This window comes from Nothobranchius furzeri, chromosome 6, assembly GCF_043380555.1.
Source record: "Nothobranchius furzeri strain GRZ-AD chromosome 6, NfurGRZ-RIMD1, whole genome shotgun sequence".
Lineage (NCBI taxonomy): Eukaryota > Metazoa > Chordata > Actinopteri > Cyprinodontiformes > Nothobranchiidae > Nothobranchius > Nothobranchius furzeri.
Window position 1 is genome coordinate 40,529,138 of NC_091746.1, and position 21,375 is coordinate 40,550,512.

The 21,375-nt window shown below is 42.4% G+C and overlaps 1 protein-coding gene across 1 annotated transcript; it reads left to right on the plus strand.

Annotated features, from left to right (window-relative positions):
• The first annotated feature begins 281 nt into the window (after positions 1–281).
• On the plus strand, positions 282–18,412 carry bnip3lb (BCL2 interacting protein 3 like b). Its single transcript, XM_015975830.3, has 6 exons — positions 282–545; positions 7,262–7,460; positions 9,439–9,517; positions 9,806–9,909; positions 10,555–10,704; positions 18,136–18,412. Exons 1-6 carry the CDS (start codon positions 488–490, stop codon positions 18,182–18,184), a joined length of 639 nt encoding a protein of 212 aa, XP_015831316.3. The 5' UTR covers positions 282–487; the 3' UTR covers positions 18,185–18,412.
• The last annotated feature ends 2,963 nt before the right edge of the window (positions 18,413–21,375 follow it).

Here is a 21,375-nt window from a genome sequence, read left to right on the forward strand (position 1 = left end):
CATACTGGCTCAATAATTGATGATTTAAAAATATGAGAAAGTTGCAAATCTCTTTAAATAAGTTCAAGGAGGAATCTTAATTAATCAAATTCATTTGATCCTACTCTAATCTCAGTTTTACTTTAAGTATGTATCTTATTGATATTTCACAATTAATTTATAGGCAAATATCAAAGAAATAAGAACGAAATAATTTGATTATATATTACAACAACCTGCCACACTTGTCACTGGTGATACGTCAGTGAGCACTCCGCCTCTGAGGAGCTGTGATTGGCTCGTGCTTGCTGCTCCTATGTCAGCTAACCGACGAAAACAAATCCCTTCAGCGGTGCTTCAGCCAGGACAGTTAGCTATTTTCTGAGGCACCGAGCTGGTGACAAGTCGGCGCTGTTGTATCAAAGCACGCCTGAATGTGTAGAGATAGCAGTGGCCGTTTTGCATCGACTTGAGCCCTTAATGCAACCCACCCTGTTTGCCAGCCACAATGTCCGACGCTGCTAACGTTACTTCCACAGAAAGCAACGGAGACTCGGGGCTTAACGGTAAGCTAAATGCTACTGAGCTTAGAGCTTCAGAACACACTGACGCTTTGTGCATGTGTGCGTGCCTCTTTTCTTCTGAAGCGTCTTGATGAATTTTACTCGTATCCGAAAGGCGTCTGCTGTTATAATTTCAACAATAAGAGTTGTTTATTCGGCAAGTATGTATTTTTCTCCGCGAGTTCGGTTCTTACTGAAGGGGGAGGAACTAGAACGTTGTGTTCCGTGTGTTTATTGACAGTAGCTGAACCAATAATCTTTCAGGAAGCTTGAATGACGGGCAACGGAGCCAATCAGCGATCAATACAGAGGCTGTGGGTGTGCTTTAGACTTGTCAACAAGGCTCGATGGAAGATGTCCAATTTGATTAAATCGGCGCATAATAATTTTGATAATTTACGAAAATGTTTGTATTACAGTCATTCTAATCCACAAAACGCTCTAAAACGTGTAAACATATTAAAGCTGTTATATTTGGCATGCTATTTATGGACACAACGACAAGGGGACAGAAGTTTTGGACATGAGTAATATGGGGGAAGTATCACATTTCTCAGCTGTTCCAGAGTACATGAAAGTTTATTTCTCCATGTCAAATCTGATGACAGGAAATATTGATGTTTATACTGGATTAAAAAAAACTTTAAAATGTCTAATAACCAAATTATTGGCCATGGATGCCCATTATGCTCAGTCTGTGCCTACATCTTCTCTTACATAATACAAAGCAACAAGTGTTATGTATTTCCATATGGTTTTAGACAAGACCTGTCTGTAGATCTTTTCTGGCTTAAAGGGACTGTAAGGAAGTTTGACAGTCAAAGCATGTATAGAAATAATAAATTTCTTCTTTATACATTCTCCTGCAATGCCCTGGTCCTGTCGAATGAGCCCTGGCATTTTTACTTTGATTGCCTGTTTTTCTGTAAAATCACAGAAAAAGAGAGATGCTCGGGTCGAGCAGGCTGCTTCATACGCGTTCACACTCAGGTATAGCCCGTAGCATTTGCTATCCGTAGCTTTAGCAGCAGAGAGAGAGGCAGTGCCAACTCAGCGACTTTGTCGCTGTTCCTAACGCCTAGTGACAATCCTAGCTACATTTCAGAGGACCCTTAGCTACTTTTTGTAGAACTTTCTTCTAGATATTTCCTGCAAATTAGCAACAAAATAGCCATTTTCGCTCCGAACTGTTCTTTGGATTGACGTTGTTTCAGCTGTCATCAACGATATAAACGTTATAGATAAATTCAATGTCACTGGTGCTTTAGCTCACCTAGTAAGATGTCTGACTCTCATGCGAAAAGCCTGGGTATGATTCCAGGTGTGAGCATAACTTGTGATTAGGAGTTTCTTTTTTACATTAATGATATATTTTTTTACAGTAATAAGACGCCCACATTTTTATTTGAGACTCGCCGAAAGGCATTGAATTCACGGCAATGACTTAATCACTTATATCGATACACTGAAAATCACCATATTTGATGTACCGGATCAATATTTGAATGCAGTGCATTGATTTATTATTATAATTTTTTGGGAGAATTTACAAGCAAACACTGTGCACTGTCCCAAATAAATAAATAAACAAATAAAATATGCTCTAATAATTTTATGTGGTGCAATTTAAACTCCGGCGACTAGGTGGCAGTAGTCTTTACCAGCTTATTTTGATGGAACAATGAAATCTTGTGATAACTCTGGATGTGTCTTGGAAGAGTCTTGCCTGGGTTTTCCAGTTAAACTCAGTTTTAAAAATTACAAATACTGTCTTTTAATGACGCAATGCCATCTACACCTTGAGTCACCAACTCCGGTCCTTGAGGGCTAACATCCTGCACACGTTAGCTGTTTCTACACACCTGATTCTTGTTCTTTGGGTAAGGCAGACTGGACGCCTCGCGGCGTATTGCTGCCACAGCAACACTATGCCTACAGCCAAACCTGGCTACACTCTGTCATAGACACCAACAGCTTCAACAAGGAGGGCTGCCACCGGGGACGACCAAAACGCCCCAGTACACACCCCCATAGCCGCTGCCTGCAACACATCCAGCTGCTTCAGGGTGGAAGGCGCAGCCAAACCATACAGGAAACCCCCATAATCTAAGGCCGACCTGATCATACCCTCATAAACCAACATCAAAGTGGCTCTGTCTGCCCCCCAGTCCGACCCGGCCTGACCCCGGGTTTCCACAGGAGCTGTCAGCAGTACGTTACTGCAGCAGCATGTCTTGCTCGCGTAAGCTGCTGCTTGGCCCTTCCCACGAGATGCGAAGCAGCAGGGGAGCAGCTGTCACCGACCGAGCACGAAGTCAGAGTGACTTCGTCAGTAAACACAACAACAAGCAGGAGAAAACTACAACATGGCCCCAAAATGTTTGTGTTTTATGTTCTGTCCGTTTTATAATCGCAAATACGGACCTGAAAAACAAAGGAGACCGCTAGCTAGGTGATAACTTCTCACGGGGCCGCACAGTTGGTAACCTTTTTTAAAGTAAAGCAACCGGAAGGCAGTACGTTCTTTATTCTGAAAATCTCGGGAGCTCCTCTCCATTTTGGCGTCTGATTTCCTGTCTTTCCTTCCCCAAAAATGTCGAACTTGACCCATTTCAGAGGCGTCGCGCGTAGAAAATAGAACCGGCGCGTAAAGGCCGCGACATGCTGCTCCTGAGACGCGGCCGACTCGCGCTGCTGACGGCTCCAGTGTAAAGCCGGGGTGACACCTCATTACACCTCTGATGGAAATGAATGAGTAATTAACAGGCCTGTGCAAAGTTAAGGAGAGGATTAAATGACTCCACCCAGGTGTGGTAGAGCAGGAAACACAGAAAGCTAGCAGGATGGTGGCCCTCGAGGACTGGAGTTGGTGACACCTGATTTACGTTGTATTGTGAGATTTATCTTATTGCCAGATTTTTGCCAATACACACCCTTATTCTCAACGTAAGATGCTAGTAGTTCAGAACTCTGGCATGAAAGATGATAGATGATCAGAATTTTTTTTTATTATATGCTGTTATCCCAGGTCTTCTGTGCGTATTTTTGTAGTTTTATTGTTTCAAATAATGTACCAACCAGTGCTGGCTCATGGTACTGTGGTGGGGAACCCCTGATATAATGCACTGGGATAGCTTTAGTCCAGTTTCTGCCACAGGTCACCTCACATCTCTGTTATAAACTCGTCCCAACAGTTGACGTGGTGGTCTCTTTGGCTAGAGTGTTCGGAAGCCTTGCTGCCATGGTAACGTGGTTTTAGTCCACGGAGTGAGGACAATGGCCTGCAATATGCTGTGTAATCCACAGGATGAGTGAGTTTGTGCCCGATCGGGGATGGAGGGCATCTCCATTACTGGCCTCTTCGTCTGAACATCATCATATTTATTTGTGTCCTGCTTAGAGATCCTCCTCATTGCTTATTTTTAAGGAGATGTGTTTTGATATAGGGTGAGGTCTGAACCCCCACCCCATCCTGAAGCTAACCTGCTCCTCCTCCGTATTTGTTATGCAGCTCTGGCAGGCTGTGCCTCCAGCAGACGGTCCATGCTGGAGCTCACGTACAATCCGGGGAGCGTTACATTTCCCAGCCACGGTTTCCAAACACAGCACACACTCAGATGAGCATTTACTGCCACCTCATCACACAGCAATAAATAGAAGTTTACTCTGACTGACTTGTTGCCTCATTCCAGCTCAGATCCAGGAAATAACTGTCTGTCTCACTCCCCTCTGGCCTCCTCATGTAGTGTGTATAATGGACACTCTGTAAATCCTATTACTGTCAGAAATTATAACTACGGTGACAGGATCATAATTGGCTAAACCGGGACATAATAACGGGGCGGATACTTTTTATTTAACAGAAACACAACCTGGTCTTCTCTGTAATGGCGTGGAAAAGAAACGAGCACACTTCACATCAACATCCTCTTCCATGATTAAGTTTTAGTGATGAATATAGGAAATGCCCAGATTTGTATTGGAAATTTGTCCCTGAACAGGATATGAGTTTGTTTATTGGAACAGATTAAAGTCCTTATCTGTAATCAGAACACAGACACTCGTCTCCAGCTGTGGTACAACTAAGGAATGTTTGAAGACGTGAAAGATTTGGGTTTAATATTTTTGCAACATCAAACTAGATCCACTTGTTCAAAAGGCACTTTTTTTTTTACTTTGTGTCAACTTTAATTTCAAAACTAAACAAACAAACAAAAATGCTTAAATAAGTTAAAAAAAAAACACATTTTTCAGGTATGTGTGGATGTTTGAGACCTATTTGTACAGATCTAAAGGAATTTTAGTCAGTTCCGCTGTTGTGGTAATAAAATTTCACCCAAAATAAAAAAAAAGTAAAATGTCTAAATGATATTTTCTACTTTACTCATTGAAAACTCCACAACAAACACAGTGGGGTTCATGACAACAAGGTGCACTTTCAGTAGGTTATTTTGTTTTCCAAAAGTTTAGTTTACATTTTTCTCAACGGTTGGACTTTATTTTGTAAGGAATGCCTCATCTTTTTACATTTTGATGTAAAATAAATTTTTACTTTAACTTAGTCATCTTGGGCATGCTGTTGAGTTTTATTTGACCTGTTTCTCATGTTTAAGTTGATCTTAACCCTTTGGTGCATAATGGTCACTACAGTGGACAGGTACTCAAAATTGTTATTTCTTTATTTTTGCTACTAAGCACAGCTGTTGAAGACTTTGTTGCATTTGAGCCCCTCCATTTCGACTTCAGTAAGTCAAGCCAACATATTTCATGTTCAGAATGCACGCTGTCCACTGAGATGGACATGTAATAAATTATTTGTAAATTAACAAAATATTACAAAAAATATTTGTTGAAATTTGTTTCATTCACACCTAAAGATGAATGAAAAAAATTGTTTAAAAAATCTTGGTTGAAGATTTCATAATTCATGCATCAGAGGGTTAATATTTTACCTGCATTCATGATTTTCCATAGCCTATCCTGCCAGACTCATCCTCTGTTTAATTCTGTGTAGAATTAAACAGAGGACGAGTCTGACAGGCCAGGCTAGATGTTCCAACTTTGGTTTGAAACTTTGACTTTAAGCTTTTTAACCAGCAGAGCGACACCACAAAGGCCTTTTTAAACCAAGAGTAGGAAACCTCCAGTCCAGCCTCTGGGTCATGTGTGACCGGGCCCTAACAAATAAATGAAGTAGTTAAAGTGTTGGAGGTAAGGCTACCAAGAGTCAGTGGCATTTATGTGATACATTTGATGGTGATTCAAATCTCTGAGCCAAGATCTGGGGTTTGTTCTTGTGTAGAAGGACAATATTAGGTTGACATTTAGTTTATTTAGGATGTTTCCAGAAGAGCAAACAGCTGATCAGTCACAAGTTAAACATTTGCTGTTTCACAACTGCTTTAGAAAATACATTCACTTTATTGGGTACACCTAGCTAGTACCGGGCTGGACCTCATTTTGCCTTCAGAACTGCCTTAATCCTTCGTGGCATAGATTCAACAAGGTACTGGAAACATTCGTCAGATTTTGGTCCATAGTGACATGATGGCATCACGCAGTTGCTGCAGACTTGTTAGCTGCAAATCCATGATGCAAATCTCCCGTTCCACCACATCCCAAAGGTGCCCTATTGGATTGAGATCTGGTAACTGGGGAGGCCGTTTGAGTACAGTGAACTCATTGTCATGTTCAAGAAATCAGCTTGAGATGATTGGAGCTTTATGACATGATGCATTGTCCTACTGGAAATAGCCATCAGAAGATGGGTACCCTGTGGTCATAAAGGGATGGACATGGTCAGCAACAATACTCAGGTAGACTCTGGCGTTGCAGCAATGATCAGTTAGTACTAAAGGGGCCAAAGTGTGCCAAGAAAATGTCCCCCACACCATTACACCACCACCAGCAGCCTGACCCGTTGATACAAGGCAGGATGGATCCATGCTTTCATGTTGTTGGTGTCAAAGTCTGACCCTATCATCCGGTGTTGCAGAAGAAATCAAGACTCATCAGACCAGGCAACATTTTTCCATTCTTCAATTGTCCAATTTTGGTGAGCCTGTATGAATTGTAGCCTCAGTTCCCTGTTTTAGCCAACAGAAGTGGCACCTGGTGTGGTCTTCTGCTGCTGTAACCCATCTGCCTCAAGGTTAAACGTTTGTGTTCAGAGAAGCTCTTCTTCATACCTTGTTTGTAAAGAGTGGTTATTCTAGTTACTGTTGATTTTCTATCAGCTCATACCAGTCTGGCCATTAATGGCCCTAGCATTAATGAGGCATTTTCACCCACAGAACTGCTCTCCCTTGAGGTTTTCCCTTATTCAGACCATTCTCTGTAAACCCTAGAGATGGTTGTGTGTGACTATCCCAGAAGATCAGCAGTTTGTGAAATACTCAGACCAGCCCGTCGGGCACCAACAACCATGCCACTTTCAAAGTCACTTAAATCACTTTTCTTCCCTATTCCGCTGCTCAGTTTGAACTGTAGCAGACATCTTGACCATGTCAACATGCCTAAATGCATTCAGTTGCCACCATGTGATTGGCTTATAAGTAATTTGCGTTAATGAGCAATTGGACAAGTGTACCCAATAAAGTGGCCAGTGAGCGTAATTCTTTTATATTTTTCTGTCTGTGAAGAAAAACCTAATCTTTATATGAAAAAGATCCTGGAAGAAATGTGAGCATGGATAAAAGGATTGTTCTTGTGTCTTGCAGGGTCCTGGGTGGAGCTGGAGATGAACAGAGTTCAGGTCCAGGAGCTTCCGCTGCCTCTCCCTCAGGTGGAGGAAGAGGAGGCCCTAGTAGGGGGACTGGAGCACGTCCCCTCCTCATCATCAATCCACAACGGAGACATGGAGAAGATACTGTTGGACGCCCAACATGAGTCGAGCCGCAGCAACTCATCCTGTGACAGGTGCTGTTAGAATAAACACAAGGAAGAAAGATTTCTGGTGGTTTGATTTTTGCTTCCAGATATAAGCAGATTCCCCCTGATTCACCCACATCTGGTTTGTATTTTTTAAATGTTCAAGGAGAAAACCTGACCTTTCATCTTCCTGTGGCCACATCATGCACTCCCCCATCCTCAAAGTTGAGATAGAGCAGACCTTATCAGGGTTAGCTGTCGGAGTCACCTGAGTTTGTTTGTTAGTCTGATGTCATCAGCATCGATTCAACCAGCTGGAACAAAAACAACATCTCACAGGGGAAACTGAAAATTAGAATATGGAGCAAAAGTTCATTTATTTCAGTGATTCATCGTAGACTGAGAGACCATCTAAAGACTCAGGAACCCTTTGCAGATGTTCGAGATTCATTAGCTGATTAGAGTGTGACACTTTTCACAATATTCTAGTTGAGATTTTGAATGTGGGGTTTTCATCAGCTGTAAGCCTTAATAATCACATTTATAACAAATAAAGGCTGGAATATCTGGCTTTGCATGGAATGAGTCTGTCTCATATATTAGTTTAATATTCTAAGTAGAATTACTGAACAAAGGAAATTTTGCACCACATTCAGATTATTTTGAGTGTCACTTGTACTTTTCTGGCACTTTTAAAACAATTCAAGACATTCAGACAGAATGACGTTTTGCCCTCAACGGTGGTTCAGAGAAGTCCAATAAACAGTTGAGGTAAACTCACATCTCCCTGCTTCTCCAGCGTTCACTTTTCTCTTAAAGGAACAGTAACAGTCACCCTTATGGATCATTACAGTATTTATAAATATTTTCAAGCTAGCAGCTTTTCGTTATAATTCTAATAATTAAATGATGATTTCTAATAGTTCTCTGATTCTGCTGGTATACTTTCCTGAGCAGAGTGACTGTCTGAACCTCATGGATGAAAATGTTTTGCTTTTTGCAGAAAGTCACATTGATGGTTCTTTTTTCAGATTATTTGAACTGAGTATTGTCACAATAAAATATGTATAATATGTAAATATCACTGATGAAGTGCATTGTCTTTTCATCTTGAACATATTTATTAATCAGAAACAATAGAGGATCAAATATGTCCTTCAACGAGAAAGAGGGGAAAATTGTGACGATGTTTAAAAACCAGATGCTGCTTGTAAATTCATTGTCAAATTATTAAAAATCATCAGCAGGGTTTCACCGTATCGTTAATCTTGAAGATGCGAGTCAGTGGGGACTCACACCTCTAGTAAACACTGAGAGGATAATATTGTCGGGGATTTTGGGACTTTTTTTTTCTGTGCGACACACATTTAGCTGTTTCTCATTCCACAGATGAGTGGTCCTTACAGGTTCCACTTCAGACTGAAGGTTTCATTTGTTTTATGATCTTTTTTGTTTTTATTAGTGTTTTCTTCTATTTTATTCATGTTTTAATGATGATGTTGTTTTCCTTTCTGTGAGGGATGCTATCTAAGCTTCCCTCAAGGTGACTAATCAGGCTTTGCAGCAATCTTGAGTTTTATTACCAAGGATGGTTGCAGCAGACCAAACACACATTATCGTATGTTTTGTCCCAGTTAGTTTGTCTCGGTTAGCTTGCTCTCCCACTTCTCTATTAATCAAGAATCTAAGATGAAGTTGGGACAATTTCAGGAGAAAAAATATCTGACAAAAGCAGAGAACCCTGACAAAACACGTCTGAACAGTCGCAGCCCGGTGAGATGCTGGCTTAAAAATGAGCTTTTTAGTTCTTTTAGAGTTTTTAACACTGAAACCAAAGGATGTGTCCTAAAACCACTTCTGTCACAGCGTGGCTGTCCTCCTACTAGGGATTTATTCTTTTTCCCTGTAGGATTTTTATCCATCCACCCAAGCCCAGAAGTGACACCTTTCACTTGTGTAAATAATGCTTTGTAGTCCCTGGAGTTATTCAGTTTTAGCTGACGGAGACTCTGGTTTGACTCCACAGCCCCCCCCGACCCCACTCCCCCCAGGATGCAGGACAGATCATCTTTGATGTGGACATGATCGGCAGAAGAGACAGCCAGGTAAGAGCCTTACCATCAGTCTGTTGCTGTGGCAACCTGACCTCAGTTGCTGTGTGTGAACATGCAAATGACAACTGCTGCCTGTAGTTTCCATGGAGACGGCTGCATCGTCAAGAGTAGATTTGTATTTTTTTAAATTTATATGTAACATTTGTTCACACACCTTTTGTTTTCACCTTTAGGATCGGATGCAGATCTGATATTTGTATGTTTTTCTGTCCCACCTCACAAACATGTAATAAACGAAAACCTCGTTGTGCCGTTCCTAAATAACATCTGTTTGTTCAGTCAGAAGAGGACATCTTGGACAAGGAGAGGGACATGGACATCCTGATGAAGGATGCAGACTGGGTTGCTGACTGGTCCAGTCGACCAGAAAACATTCCCCCTAAGTAAGTCTCTGCTCGGTAAACAAACCGTCTCTGTGTCCGGGGTGGGTGTGTGTGTGTGTGTTCGTGTTTGTGCAGAGAAAGTGGTCGATCATTAAGCGACAGAGGCGTTCAAACTCACAGGTGAAACAGTCCGATTAAAGCTGAAGACTCCAGGTGTCGGCCTCAAATACAAAAATGATTTCACACTTCAGAGTGCTGGATCTCAGGATCTATGTTCACTTTGTTCAAGTGTTTTGTCCTCCTTTAAAATATATATTAGACTATAACTGCGCTTAAAGTCCTTCAGCTGAGGGTTTCTGATTATTTCATCATAACGTAACGTAACCAGAGTTCACCTCTTAGGAAGTAGATTTATTCCAGCAGTGGCAGCTCGTTACCTAAATTACTTTCATAATATTCAAATCAACATAGAGTATTACAAAAATGTTGAGATATTTAAAGAGAAGATCATAAAGAGTTTAATGTTATTATTTCTGAAACATTCAGACATTAGTTTAAACACTGTTAGGCTCTTAACTAGTCAGTCACATAAACACAACTGGACAGACCGCTTTTCTGAGTGTTAAATAAACCAGAGGAAAGCTGCTTCGAAAGCACAGATGTCTAATCAGAGTGCACATAAAAACGTGTGTGATGTTTTTGCAGGGAGTTCCATTTCCGTCACCCTCGACGCTCCGTAACGCTCAGCATGAGGAAGACCGGCGCCATGAAGAAAGGAGGCATCTTCTCTGCTGAGTTCCTCAAAGTGTTCATCCCCTCGCTGCTGCTATCACACATCCTGGCTCTGGGGCTGGGGTAAGAGTGCCTCACATCACCTTTATGGTTGTATATATTTAAATTATTTATTTTCTTGCCATTTCAGGTTTAATTTACCATAAGGAGTGGTCTGTAGCTCAACTTTAGAGATGTTGTCTTTTAGTTGTTAGGTTGATCCAACTGTCAGTTTGTTTTGGAACAGGAAAATGAATCCCAGTTTGCCTCCAATATGTGGGATTTTAATCCAGACATGTTGTAAAATTTACTGCACTGATTTCTGATTTGCTTCAACTGAGTCTTCCTCGGTCAGAAAGAACTCTCGGAACCAACTCCATTGGTACAGTTCAAGCTGTTTATTAGCATTCTGTTCCAGTGTGTACAGATGTCCTCAATATGTGTGTGACTGTGGGTGTATAGAGCTCCGGGAGTTGACGTCACGTTTCCCGGCATGCAACAGTTCAAATCGAAACGGCGCCATATTGGCAGGCAGAAGCCGGCAGCTGGACTATTTGTTATTGTCAGAAAACTCAATTAAACAGGAAATATGGTAGATTCCTGTTGTGCCCCAGGATGCAGAACAGACGCGGACGACATAAGGAATGAGCCATCTACAGGATTCCCCAAGATCCGGAGCGCCGCAAACGTTGGATCATTGTAATAAAACGCACTAGTGACCGAGCTAAAATGAAGCTGTGGGACCCCGAGAGTAAAGGTTTTCGCTTATGCAGCGACAACTTCATATCAGGTACTTAAACCAACGTTTCCTCAGCTGTATATGGTATTTATTTTAAATGCTTTTATTATGATTCTTAGTGGGCTTCCTAAACTTATTTTGACGTGGCTTTTTCTGTCTTATTACTCATAGCAGCAAGTAAACATCACGTAAAACATTGCCTTGTGAGTTCTGCGTGCTGCCGTTTCCGTGTTTTATGATGACAGCAATTAACCGGCTAAGCTGTATTTAATTTTTAAGCAATGGTTGATCAATTGTCAGATCACACATAAAAAGCACTTTGGATTGCTATTATCTGTCTCACCGAGACTACTTACGTGTAAATCTGTTATTTGTCCGTCCATCCATCCATTTTCATCCGCGTATCCGGAGTCGGGTTGCGGGGGCAGTAGCGTGACTTCCCTCTCCCCAGCCGCCGGAGCCAGCTCCTCCGGGTAAATCCCAAGGGGTTCCCCGGTCAGGTCCGGTGTTGTGCCGGTAAGAAGCCCGCTCCGACAGCTTCTGGCATTTTTAAAAAGTATCCCAGGGGCACGGTAAGGGTCGGAGATGTTTAGTCTATTTAATTTCTGACTATATAAAACGATTTCTTCTGTTTTAAAGTGTGAAGTAAACTCCGACGAAGTAAAATCCAAGCGGATCCCGTTCATGTTCATGGTTACATCCGTGTTTGTTTACCTTTTTTGCATGCCAAAATGGCGTCTACTAACTGAGAGTCACGTGGGGTCCGGAGCTCTATACATGGGATGTGATGTGATGTGGTTATCTAGAAAATACAAATAAAGGGGAGAGAGATCAACAGACAGCAATACATGATGGTCAATCTACAACTCTATACAATGATTTTGCAACTCTAATACCATAATTTACACAACCATAATACGTCCACCAGATGGCACTATCAAGCGACAGAGACTGATAAATATCAGCTAACTTTAACAGGCTCAACTGGGCTGCATGGTGTCGCAGTGGTTAGCACTGTTGCCTCGCAGCACGAAGGTTGCAGGTTCGAAACTCGGCTGCGGCCTTTCTGCGTGGAGTTGCGTGTTCTCCCCTTGCATGCGTGGGTTTCCTCCGGGTACTCCGGTTTCCCCCACAGATCACAACATGCCCTACAGGTTATAAATTGTAAGTCGCTTTGGATAAAAGCGTCTCCTAAATGAATAAACATAAACATAAACTGGCCAACAGTTCAAAGATTGGAGACGCACCACTAATAGATCCAGTCCAGCGACTAGGATAAATAGCAAAGCAAACACACCCCCAATACACTGTAGGCCCCATTATGGCGTTGGGTTCTGTAAATCTGTACTATACAGACTAAACAGTCCACAAACGACAATAAACAACAATAGAGGACATCTATCCATGTTTATACGTGCACATACATTCAGCTCAGCTTCCATACTCACACAAGTATGCACACAGGAGGTATACACCCAGGAAACACCGACAAACACCTCAACTTTTTTCACCTGCTCAGTCAGCAAAACAGCGGGGCACACTCAGGAAATATGCTGAGGTGCATCATGGGAAATGTAGTGTGATCAATGCACCGCAAACGGGGGACTTTTAACATATGTTCTAAATATTTGTAAGTCAAATCTTCACTGAAGAGTCCCAGAGTTGACGTGGACGTCTGGAACCCGCTTTTAATCCACCTCCTTTAAGTTTTCATCTATCAGATAATGTGAGACAACTTTGGGAGGGATTGGTGTCCAGATTGTAAAAAATAATAAGATACTGTCTGTTTTCATGAAGACACGTTGTCGTTTGTAATTATGTCCTATGCCTCATGTGACCTTTCCAGATATAAAACCGGTATTTTTATAAAGCACAAGACTATTTTTCCGAACTAGACCATCAATTTGTGAAGGGCTAGAAATGAAAATATTGCCCTCTGCTACGTTCCTCTGAGAGGCTGAAGAGAGTAAAGATGGAACAGTTGATTCAAAAGATGCAACAGACAGAGACCGACTATAGTGAAATTTACTTTCATGTCTCGAGAACTCAGTTATAAAAACTCAAAGGTTATCAAAAAGTTGTCAGAGAGGACTGGATTATGTGGAAATATCGTTATTTCCTCAGACTCTATGCCATAAGTCAGCACAAGGTCTAATGCATGATGGGAGGAGTGGATGGAGCTATGTATTCTTTGGCTAAAACCAATTCAATCTAATATATTACAAAAGGCTACATTGAGGCAATCATTTTCAATGTCCACATGAATGTTAAAATCCCCCACTACAATGACCTTATCGGTATTCAGCACCAAATCACATAAAAAACCAGAGATCTGATCCAAAAACTCAGAGTAAGGGCCTGGTGGTCCTCGTCCTCGTCTTCCTCCACTTATCCGGGTCTGGGTCGCGGGGGCAGCAGCCCAACTAGGGAGCTCCAGACCGTCCTCTCCCCGGCCACCTCCACCAGCTCCTCCGGCAGGACCCCAAGGCGTTCCCAGACCAGATTAGAGATGTAACCTCTCCAACGTGTCCTGGGTCGACCCGGGGGCCTCCTGCCAGCAGGACATGCCCGAAACACCTCCCCAGGGAGGCATCCAGGAGGCTTCCTGACCAGATGCCCAAACCACCTCAACTGGCTCCTTTCGATCCGGAGGAGCAGCGGTTCTACTCCGAGTCCCTCCCGTATGTCCGAGCTCCTCACCCTATCTCTAAGGCTGAGCCCGGCCACTCTACGGAGGAAACTGGTGGACGATGCAAAACTACAAACGAGTGGTTTTACAGTTTTGAAATCTGAATTAGGAAAACCAAGAATAAGATGTTCAAAAGAACTGTAACTATTACTATTACTAATTGGTAAGGGATCGATTAATAGATCTGAATGAAAAATCTGCTCCTCCTCACCCTGTACTTCGAGCATTTAAGCATTGATTTAAATAATTAGCAGTCGACTCGTTAGTTTCACCAAGCCACCAGCAGGGGGAGTTAAAGCACAGCCTGAGAGACAGTCAGCTAGTGGTTCCTGTCAGCAGAGCAGCTGCTGCACACCTGCCATCTCAGCCGGCCCAGTAATCAATGCTCCTCCATCAGAGTCACGTTCAGCATCACGGGAGTCATCAGCTCGCCTCCTGCTGGACAAGCCGACTTTATTTAGCTGTGATAAGACACTCAGCCTTGTGTAAAGGCATCTTTTTATTCTGCTCTGCTGATTACCAGCAGCTGTAAAATGAGAGGAGGGGGATGATGTTTTTGCCTGTGTCTGTGTCTACTCCCTGTTAGCAAAAATAACAAAATATCTCTTGAACCACATGATGGAATTGAATGAAACTCACAGAAAATAATCTCTGGATGTGCAACTACACCATGCAGGTCTTTAAGCTCAGTTCAGAGTTTTTGCTGATCTGATTCCTTTACCTGATTGTTCACGTTATAATTTAGATCATGTGACCTCCATCAGGCTCCCGTGTGAACCATATTTGACCCAGAAGTGACCTTCACACGCAGCACACATGGATTTTACACATATGAAAGTGTGTTGTTGTGTAATCAGAGCCAACAAGATTCGATCTTACCCCCCTACCCCCACCATATCAGAATTAGGATGTTTGTGGCTCCAGTCATCTAACGTGAAGTTACTTCGATGGAGGTTAAACACCAGAGATATGTCTGATCTCAGACCACATGTGAAATGGTCTGGGTTGTGCTGCTCAGTCAAATATCCAGTTTACCTGAAGTCTGAATAATAGGGCTGGGGGTAAACGATTATTTTTAAAACGATTATTCTGACGATTATTTTATCGAATAGTCGACTATTCTAATGACTATTTAGAAAATTAATCTAATGATTATTTTTCTATTGCACAATTAACAAAAACCAGAAAATCTCAAATAAATTCCTCAAAAAAATTGATAAATTCTTACTGTAAGAGAATAAACACTACAGGCCTTCCATTTTGTATAACACTGCGTTTATTGTGTTGGTTTTCTGGTGACGTGTAGAACTTGGGAGTGCAGGCTGCTGCCTGAGAGGTGGTAGAAGATGGAGTGTCTCCATGCTGCTTTGTTTTGGTCACTTATGTGCGTGAGGCGAGTGGTCTTACATTTTTAACTAAACCGAAAACCCACAACACTCTAAATGTAATAAAAGGGAGATCTACACCACAAAAAAGATGAACTCTAAACCAAAACGTAACAGCTTATCCCAACGCAAGAAGCTGTTAGCGAAGATACTAACAGTAGCTTTACCAACGTTAAGTTCAAGTTACCAAGTTTAAATAAACCGAACACACCCAGCAGCAAACAGACCAGCACGGAGGAGAGACTGCTACCACCAAAACAGCTCTCCTCATGTCTGAAAGAAGCTCCTTAATGAAGGGAGAAGCGCTCCCGGTGATTTTCTACATCTGCGACAGAGACGGAGCAGCGCACATCTGACCCCGGAAGTTGTTGTCCGTTGCCGGGAGACGAAGGGGCAAAACAGGAAAATAATCTAGTAGTGGACGGACGTTGTTCCGGGTCTTCGGTATTTGGCGGAGATGTTAGTGAAGGCGGAGAAGAGGGCGAACTAGAGGAAAAACAGGCAGATTCCTCCTCTATTTACAAACTCCTGGGGATGCAACAAGTGGGCGCGGTGCGTCGACTTCCGGATCTGACGTCGACAAATTTTTAGAATCCAGCCGTCGACTTCGTCGAGGCTTCGCTACAGCCCTACTGAATAAAGCCTCAGATTTCTCATGACTATTCAGTATATTTATTATGCATTTATTACCTCGCAACTTGACTTTGCCGACTGCTCTCATAGGTGTCAGGACAACTTTCCTCAACCGTCTGCAGAGGGTACAAAATGCAGCGGCCAGATTTCTCACTGAAGCAAATAAGAAAGTGCCACATCACTCCTGTTCTGGCTGATTAACACTGGCTCCCTGTAGCATATCATATAGAATTGAAGGTTCTTATGCTTTCATATAAAACTGTCAATAACACTGCTCCCCTCTACCTGTCTGAACTACTCACACAATACGCCTCAGCCCGTTCACTGCGTTCCGCAGGTCACCACCTTATGCGCATTCTCAAAATGAAATACAAATCCCTTGGAGAGCGGGCTTTTGCCTTTGCTGCTCCTAAGCTTTGGAATGCACTTCCACTCTCAATACGTCTGGCTCCATCACTTACACATTTTAAGGGACTTTACGGAGTTTTGAATTTTTATGCTCGTGATTGCCCCCTCAGGCCAAAAGCGGAACGGCAGCTTCAATACTAGGCTTGTACACGAGGCACGCATGCTGTACGTGCACACTCCTTAACGAAAATAACAGCTGAGACAGTCCCGTGTGTGTGTGTGTGTGTGTGTGTTCACAGAGCTTCCCTCCCCTTGCTTGAAAAATTGTTCCAAAATGAAAGTTGAACCCACATCTTTTTTATCTGTGAATTCAGTGCCGTTCGGCGAGTGTCAAATAAAAATTTGGGCATCTTACTGTAACAAAATATACCATTAATGTAAAACAAAAATACTGAATAAATTATGTTCACACCCAGAATTGAATCCGGGTTTTCTACATGAGAGTCCAATGTCTAACTAGATAAGCTAAACCGCTGGTGACATCTTCCCTATCTGTAGCTTTTATATCCTTAATGACAGCTGAAACAACGTTCAAAGAACGGTTCGGAGCGAAAATGGCTATCTAGAGGGCCATTCCCATCTGTACCGGGTCGGCCCCAGCCTGGCCCGGTTGATTCCACACATCCTTGTCTTAAGCCCATGTGGGCTGATTCTACCCACCAATCAGAGGCTTGCTCTAATGGAAGGTGTGAATTTGCTGTCAGCAGTGGGCGTGTTGGCCCTGGTCGGCCTGAAGCAGACCCCCTCGAGAAGAGGGCTGAGAATGAGCCTTGGTTGGCCCGGAAAAATGCCAGGCCACCCAGATATGTAAACAACCTACGCTACCCGGCCCGGGCCGACCCGGTACAGATGGGAATGGCCCGTAGGTTCATCACTAGGCGTTAGGAACAGCGACAAAGTGGCTGAGTTGGCACTACCTCTCTCTGTGCTGCTAAAGCTACTGATAGTGAATGCTACGGGCTATGCCTGAGCGTGAACGCGCATGAAGCAGCCTGCTCGACCCGAGCATCTCTCTTTTTCTGTGATTTTTACAGAAAAACAGGCAATCACAGTAAAAATGCCAGGGCTCATTCTACAGGATCAGGGCATTGCAGGAGAATGTATGAAGAAGAAATGTATTATTTCTATACATGCTTTGGCTGTCAAACTTCCTTAATGCCCCTTTAAGTCACACCTCTTCAGAATGGCTTTTGGTCTGGAAAATTTTAATTAGCAGGCTTTGTTCTCAAATTGTATTTATTTTCTTTTACTGTTTTATCACTCTTTTGCTTTTATTCTGTTGTTTTTATCTTGTTATTGCAACCAAATGTTTATGTGTTTGCAATTTGGGTTGCTTTCTTGATTTTATGTTTTACCAGCCTGTTGTATATTCTTTGATTGTGAGGGCTCATTTCAACATAGGATTACTGCTCTTTTGTCTCTTTTACATTTGCCCTCTTTCTGTGTTCAAGCACGCTGTTTTAAATGGGCTCTATAAATAAATATGGTATGGTAAATCAGCATTAAAAAGCAGAAATAACTCTGAACTTTACAAGTACTTGGTGTAGTAGTCGTCACCCCTTCTGATGGCACAAGGTGTCTTTTTATTTATTTTTATTTTTTAAAAATTTAAATATTTCAGCATCCAGAGATCTGAATCTTCTCTCTTTGCTTCCTCCCAGCGTCTACATAGGGAAGAGGTTGACCACGCCCCCCGCCAGCTCCTTCTGAACCTGAAACTGAAGAAAAGTGCCTGAGAAGAAGCTGTCGTGAGAAGAATGCCCGTCTCCCATCCCTCTATCCTGCCTGCCACCCTCACCTCCCATCTGAGATATATGTTCTCAGGAGAACACCCCACCCTCCCCCGTTTTCTTCCAGCTGTTTTTCTCCTATGTAGGTATCTCACCAGCCTTATCTCCTCCACACATTTGCCTGAGCTCTTCTCCTCGTTCCCCTTTAGTTGGGTTGATCACAGGGTTGGGGGGGTGGGGTAACTACATGTTCAGTGCTCTTTGATCACGTGACAACCGAGGACTGTTTTAGTACTGACCACAGATTGTGCCACCTGCACGAGTACCCCAGCACTTCGACCAAATTCAGTCGACTACGCAGACTGAAAACGTCACCATGCCTTTGAGTTATTTTTGAAAGTGGCCATTTTGTTTCATTTTCTTTAAGTGATGTTTATTATATTTATTTGACAGCAGTGGTTGTTTATTAAGAAGTTTTATTATTAAAAGCAGTTTTCGCAGCAGCCAACCCAAACTGGAGTTCATCCCAGTGAGACGTGCTGAGGGACAGCAGCCGTCCACACACAGACTCTGTGTCCTGTCTCTGTCCACAAGTCCACCTCTACACCAACCACAGCACTCTGCTTTACAGCTCAGCATTGTGAGTTCTGTTAGCAGCATCTTCGACAATTTTCATCCAAACAGAAAGGAGAATATATTTTATGAAGAAGTGAGACTAATGTACTTTTCTACAAGAAGATCCTTTGAAGAGGTGAAGTTTAAAAACAACATGTCTGCTATAGATCACAAATAAACAACCTGAGTTTGGAGAAATGGAGATGAATTCTGATCAGGTGAACAAGCTAATGGCTAGTCTCAGTAGGGCCCAGTTCAAACTGGTGTGCTGTCTTGAAAATGACTTGGTAGCAGTTCATGCTGACATTACTTCATACTCCACCTTAAGTGTCATATGACAACATTTACTTATGATTCTGTAATTATTTGCAGCAGACTTAAGCTCCTGTGAGCTTCTGGCCACAAACCATAAAATGTGACATTTATGGTTGGAGATGTTTTAAAATGGAGCATTTATGATCTGGTACAAAATATTTAAGATTAAAGCAGTTTTCAGACATGTTCAATCAGGACTAATCTCTGTTTCTCCAACCTGAGAGTATTCGAAGAGCTTAAAGTAACAGCATCATTGATGAATTTGTATTAATATTTTCACCAAAACTCAACTTTTAAAGACCTGACCTGTCAGTAAACCAGAATTTCACTGAGCTGCAGCTGTTGGCGAGTTTTTACTGTGTTTGCAAATCTGAGTTTCCTCGTACGAGTCACACAGCCTCTCTGTCATGTTACAGGGCTTAAGAGTTTTATTTATAAATAGAGCCGTTAGAGGGGTTCAGAGATATTCATCCAGTTTTAGAGAGTTTGAGGAACGTGAGACGGCTTTGGGAGGGACTGGATCAGAAACGGAGAGCGTCTGGTTGAGTTCAGGAAGGAGAAATCGCCAACAAATTTAGATCATTTAGACAAAATGGTGACAGGAAAGTTGCAGTTTCAGGCGTTTACCAGTTCTGTGTGATTTCAACTAAAATTTTGCACATTTTTCTACACAACGTAAAAGTCACGGCCCAGAAAGTCACAAGTGTTTAAAGACTCGTTCAGGAAAACAGACTCCTAGCTAGTCAGTCCTACACTCCAGCGTGTTTGTGTCTGGTAAACTCCCGGACCTCCTCCATGAAGCTATAGAAGTGTCTGAGCAGCAGCAGCTTCTTGTTTGGAGTATCAGACTTTAGCTTTGGTGTCTGAAGCTGGATTGTGGACAGTTTTTGAGTCACAAGGTTGATATTTGTCTCAGCCTCTGGTTCTGTGAACTGACTCCCACAGATCTTTAGGGACATGTAAGCTGCAGCCTGTTTGTTCCTGAGTGCTAGCTGCAGTTGTAGCCTCCGTTCTACACAGTCGTTCAACAGTAAAGCATCATTTTCACTTCTGCTCTCCTGCCTTTGCTCTGCTGTGAGGACAGCTTTTCAGGCAATAAACCATTTTAGATGACTTTTTTTCTTTTTTTTAAGCACTAAAAAAAACTTGTTTAGCAAAAACCAAGAATTTTCTCCATGTCAAATTCAGCAAACCAAGAAGGCAGCAACAAAAACTTTGGATATCTTCTTCCTTATCAGCAGCTTGTTCAGATTGTATTGGATTAAAAACTTCTCCTGCAGCCAACGCAGACTCCTACCCCTGGAGATTCTGCTTGTATTGGTCCATTCTGCATTTGAAACCAATGTTTTGGATTGTCCTTTCCCGTGTTTGTTTTGAATCATTTGCTTTTTCCTGCTTTTGGAAAAAGATCGTGAGCACACTTAGCCGGAATCAAGTTTGACACAAGTTATGTTGGAAACAGTGCGAGAAAGCCCCAAACCTTTGTTGATTGCAAGGTCTGATGAATGAAAATTGGAAGTGTGGATCGACAGTTTTGCTTTTAATTTTTTTTCCTGCTACATTGGAGACTCTGATAAACATGTTGTCATTAAAGATGACCTGCGTGGAACTGGTTTGGCTGGGACCTTTTCATTTTCAGACCGTTTTAAAACTCTACGTAACAACTTCAGATTTCGGAGTTGTCATTACGTGTTCTAATATTTGCACCTGATGTGTGAACAACTTCATGCTTTTTGTTTAAACAGTGAGGAAGGAGAGGCAAATGAACTTAGATGTGGTCACTGTTGCCATGGAAACCACAACTCTTTTCTTTCCAGCTCCCTTCCAGAAAAACAGCTGTTAGTTTAAATACCATTCTAACGTAAAGGGATTATTTCAAAGACTTAAGTGTTCGTGATGATTCCTGAAGTGCTGCAGCGTACTAGCCTGGCAAGCCAGACTAAATAAATGTATTACCGTAGATCCTCTAATACAGGCCCGGGCCTGTATTTGACTCAAGCTCATCAAGCTCCAGGCCTTTATTTGGAAGGAGGGCCAGTATTAGAGGCAGGCCTCAATTTCTATTTGAGCAAAATGAACTAATGGTTCGCTGGAGTTTTTGACAATTAAAATTGCGCCCACATTTTCAAAGTTAACACATTTCTTTTAACGACGGTAGTTTCTGCTTCAGCCCTCTCCCCCCTCCCCCTGCGCAGCGGCCGCAAACTCACTGATGCGCCTGCAGCCTCTCGAAGTTCCTGC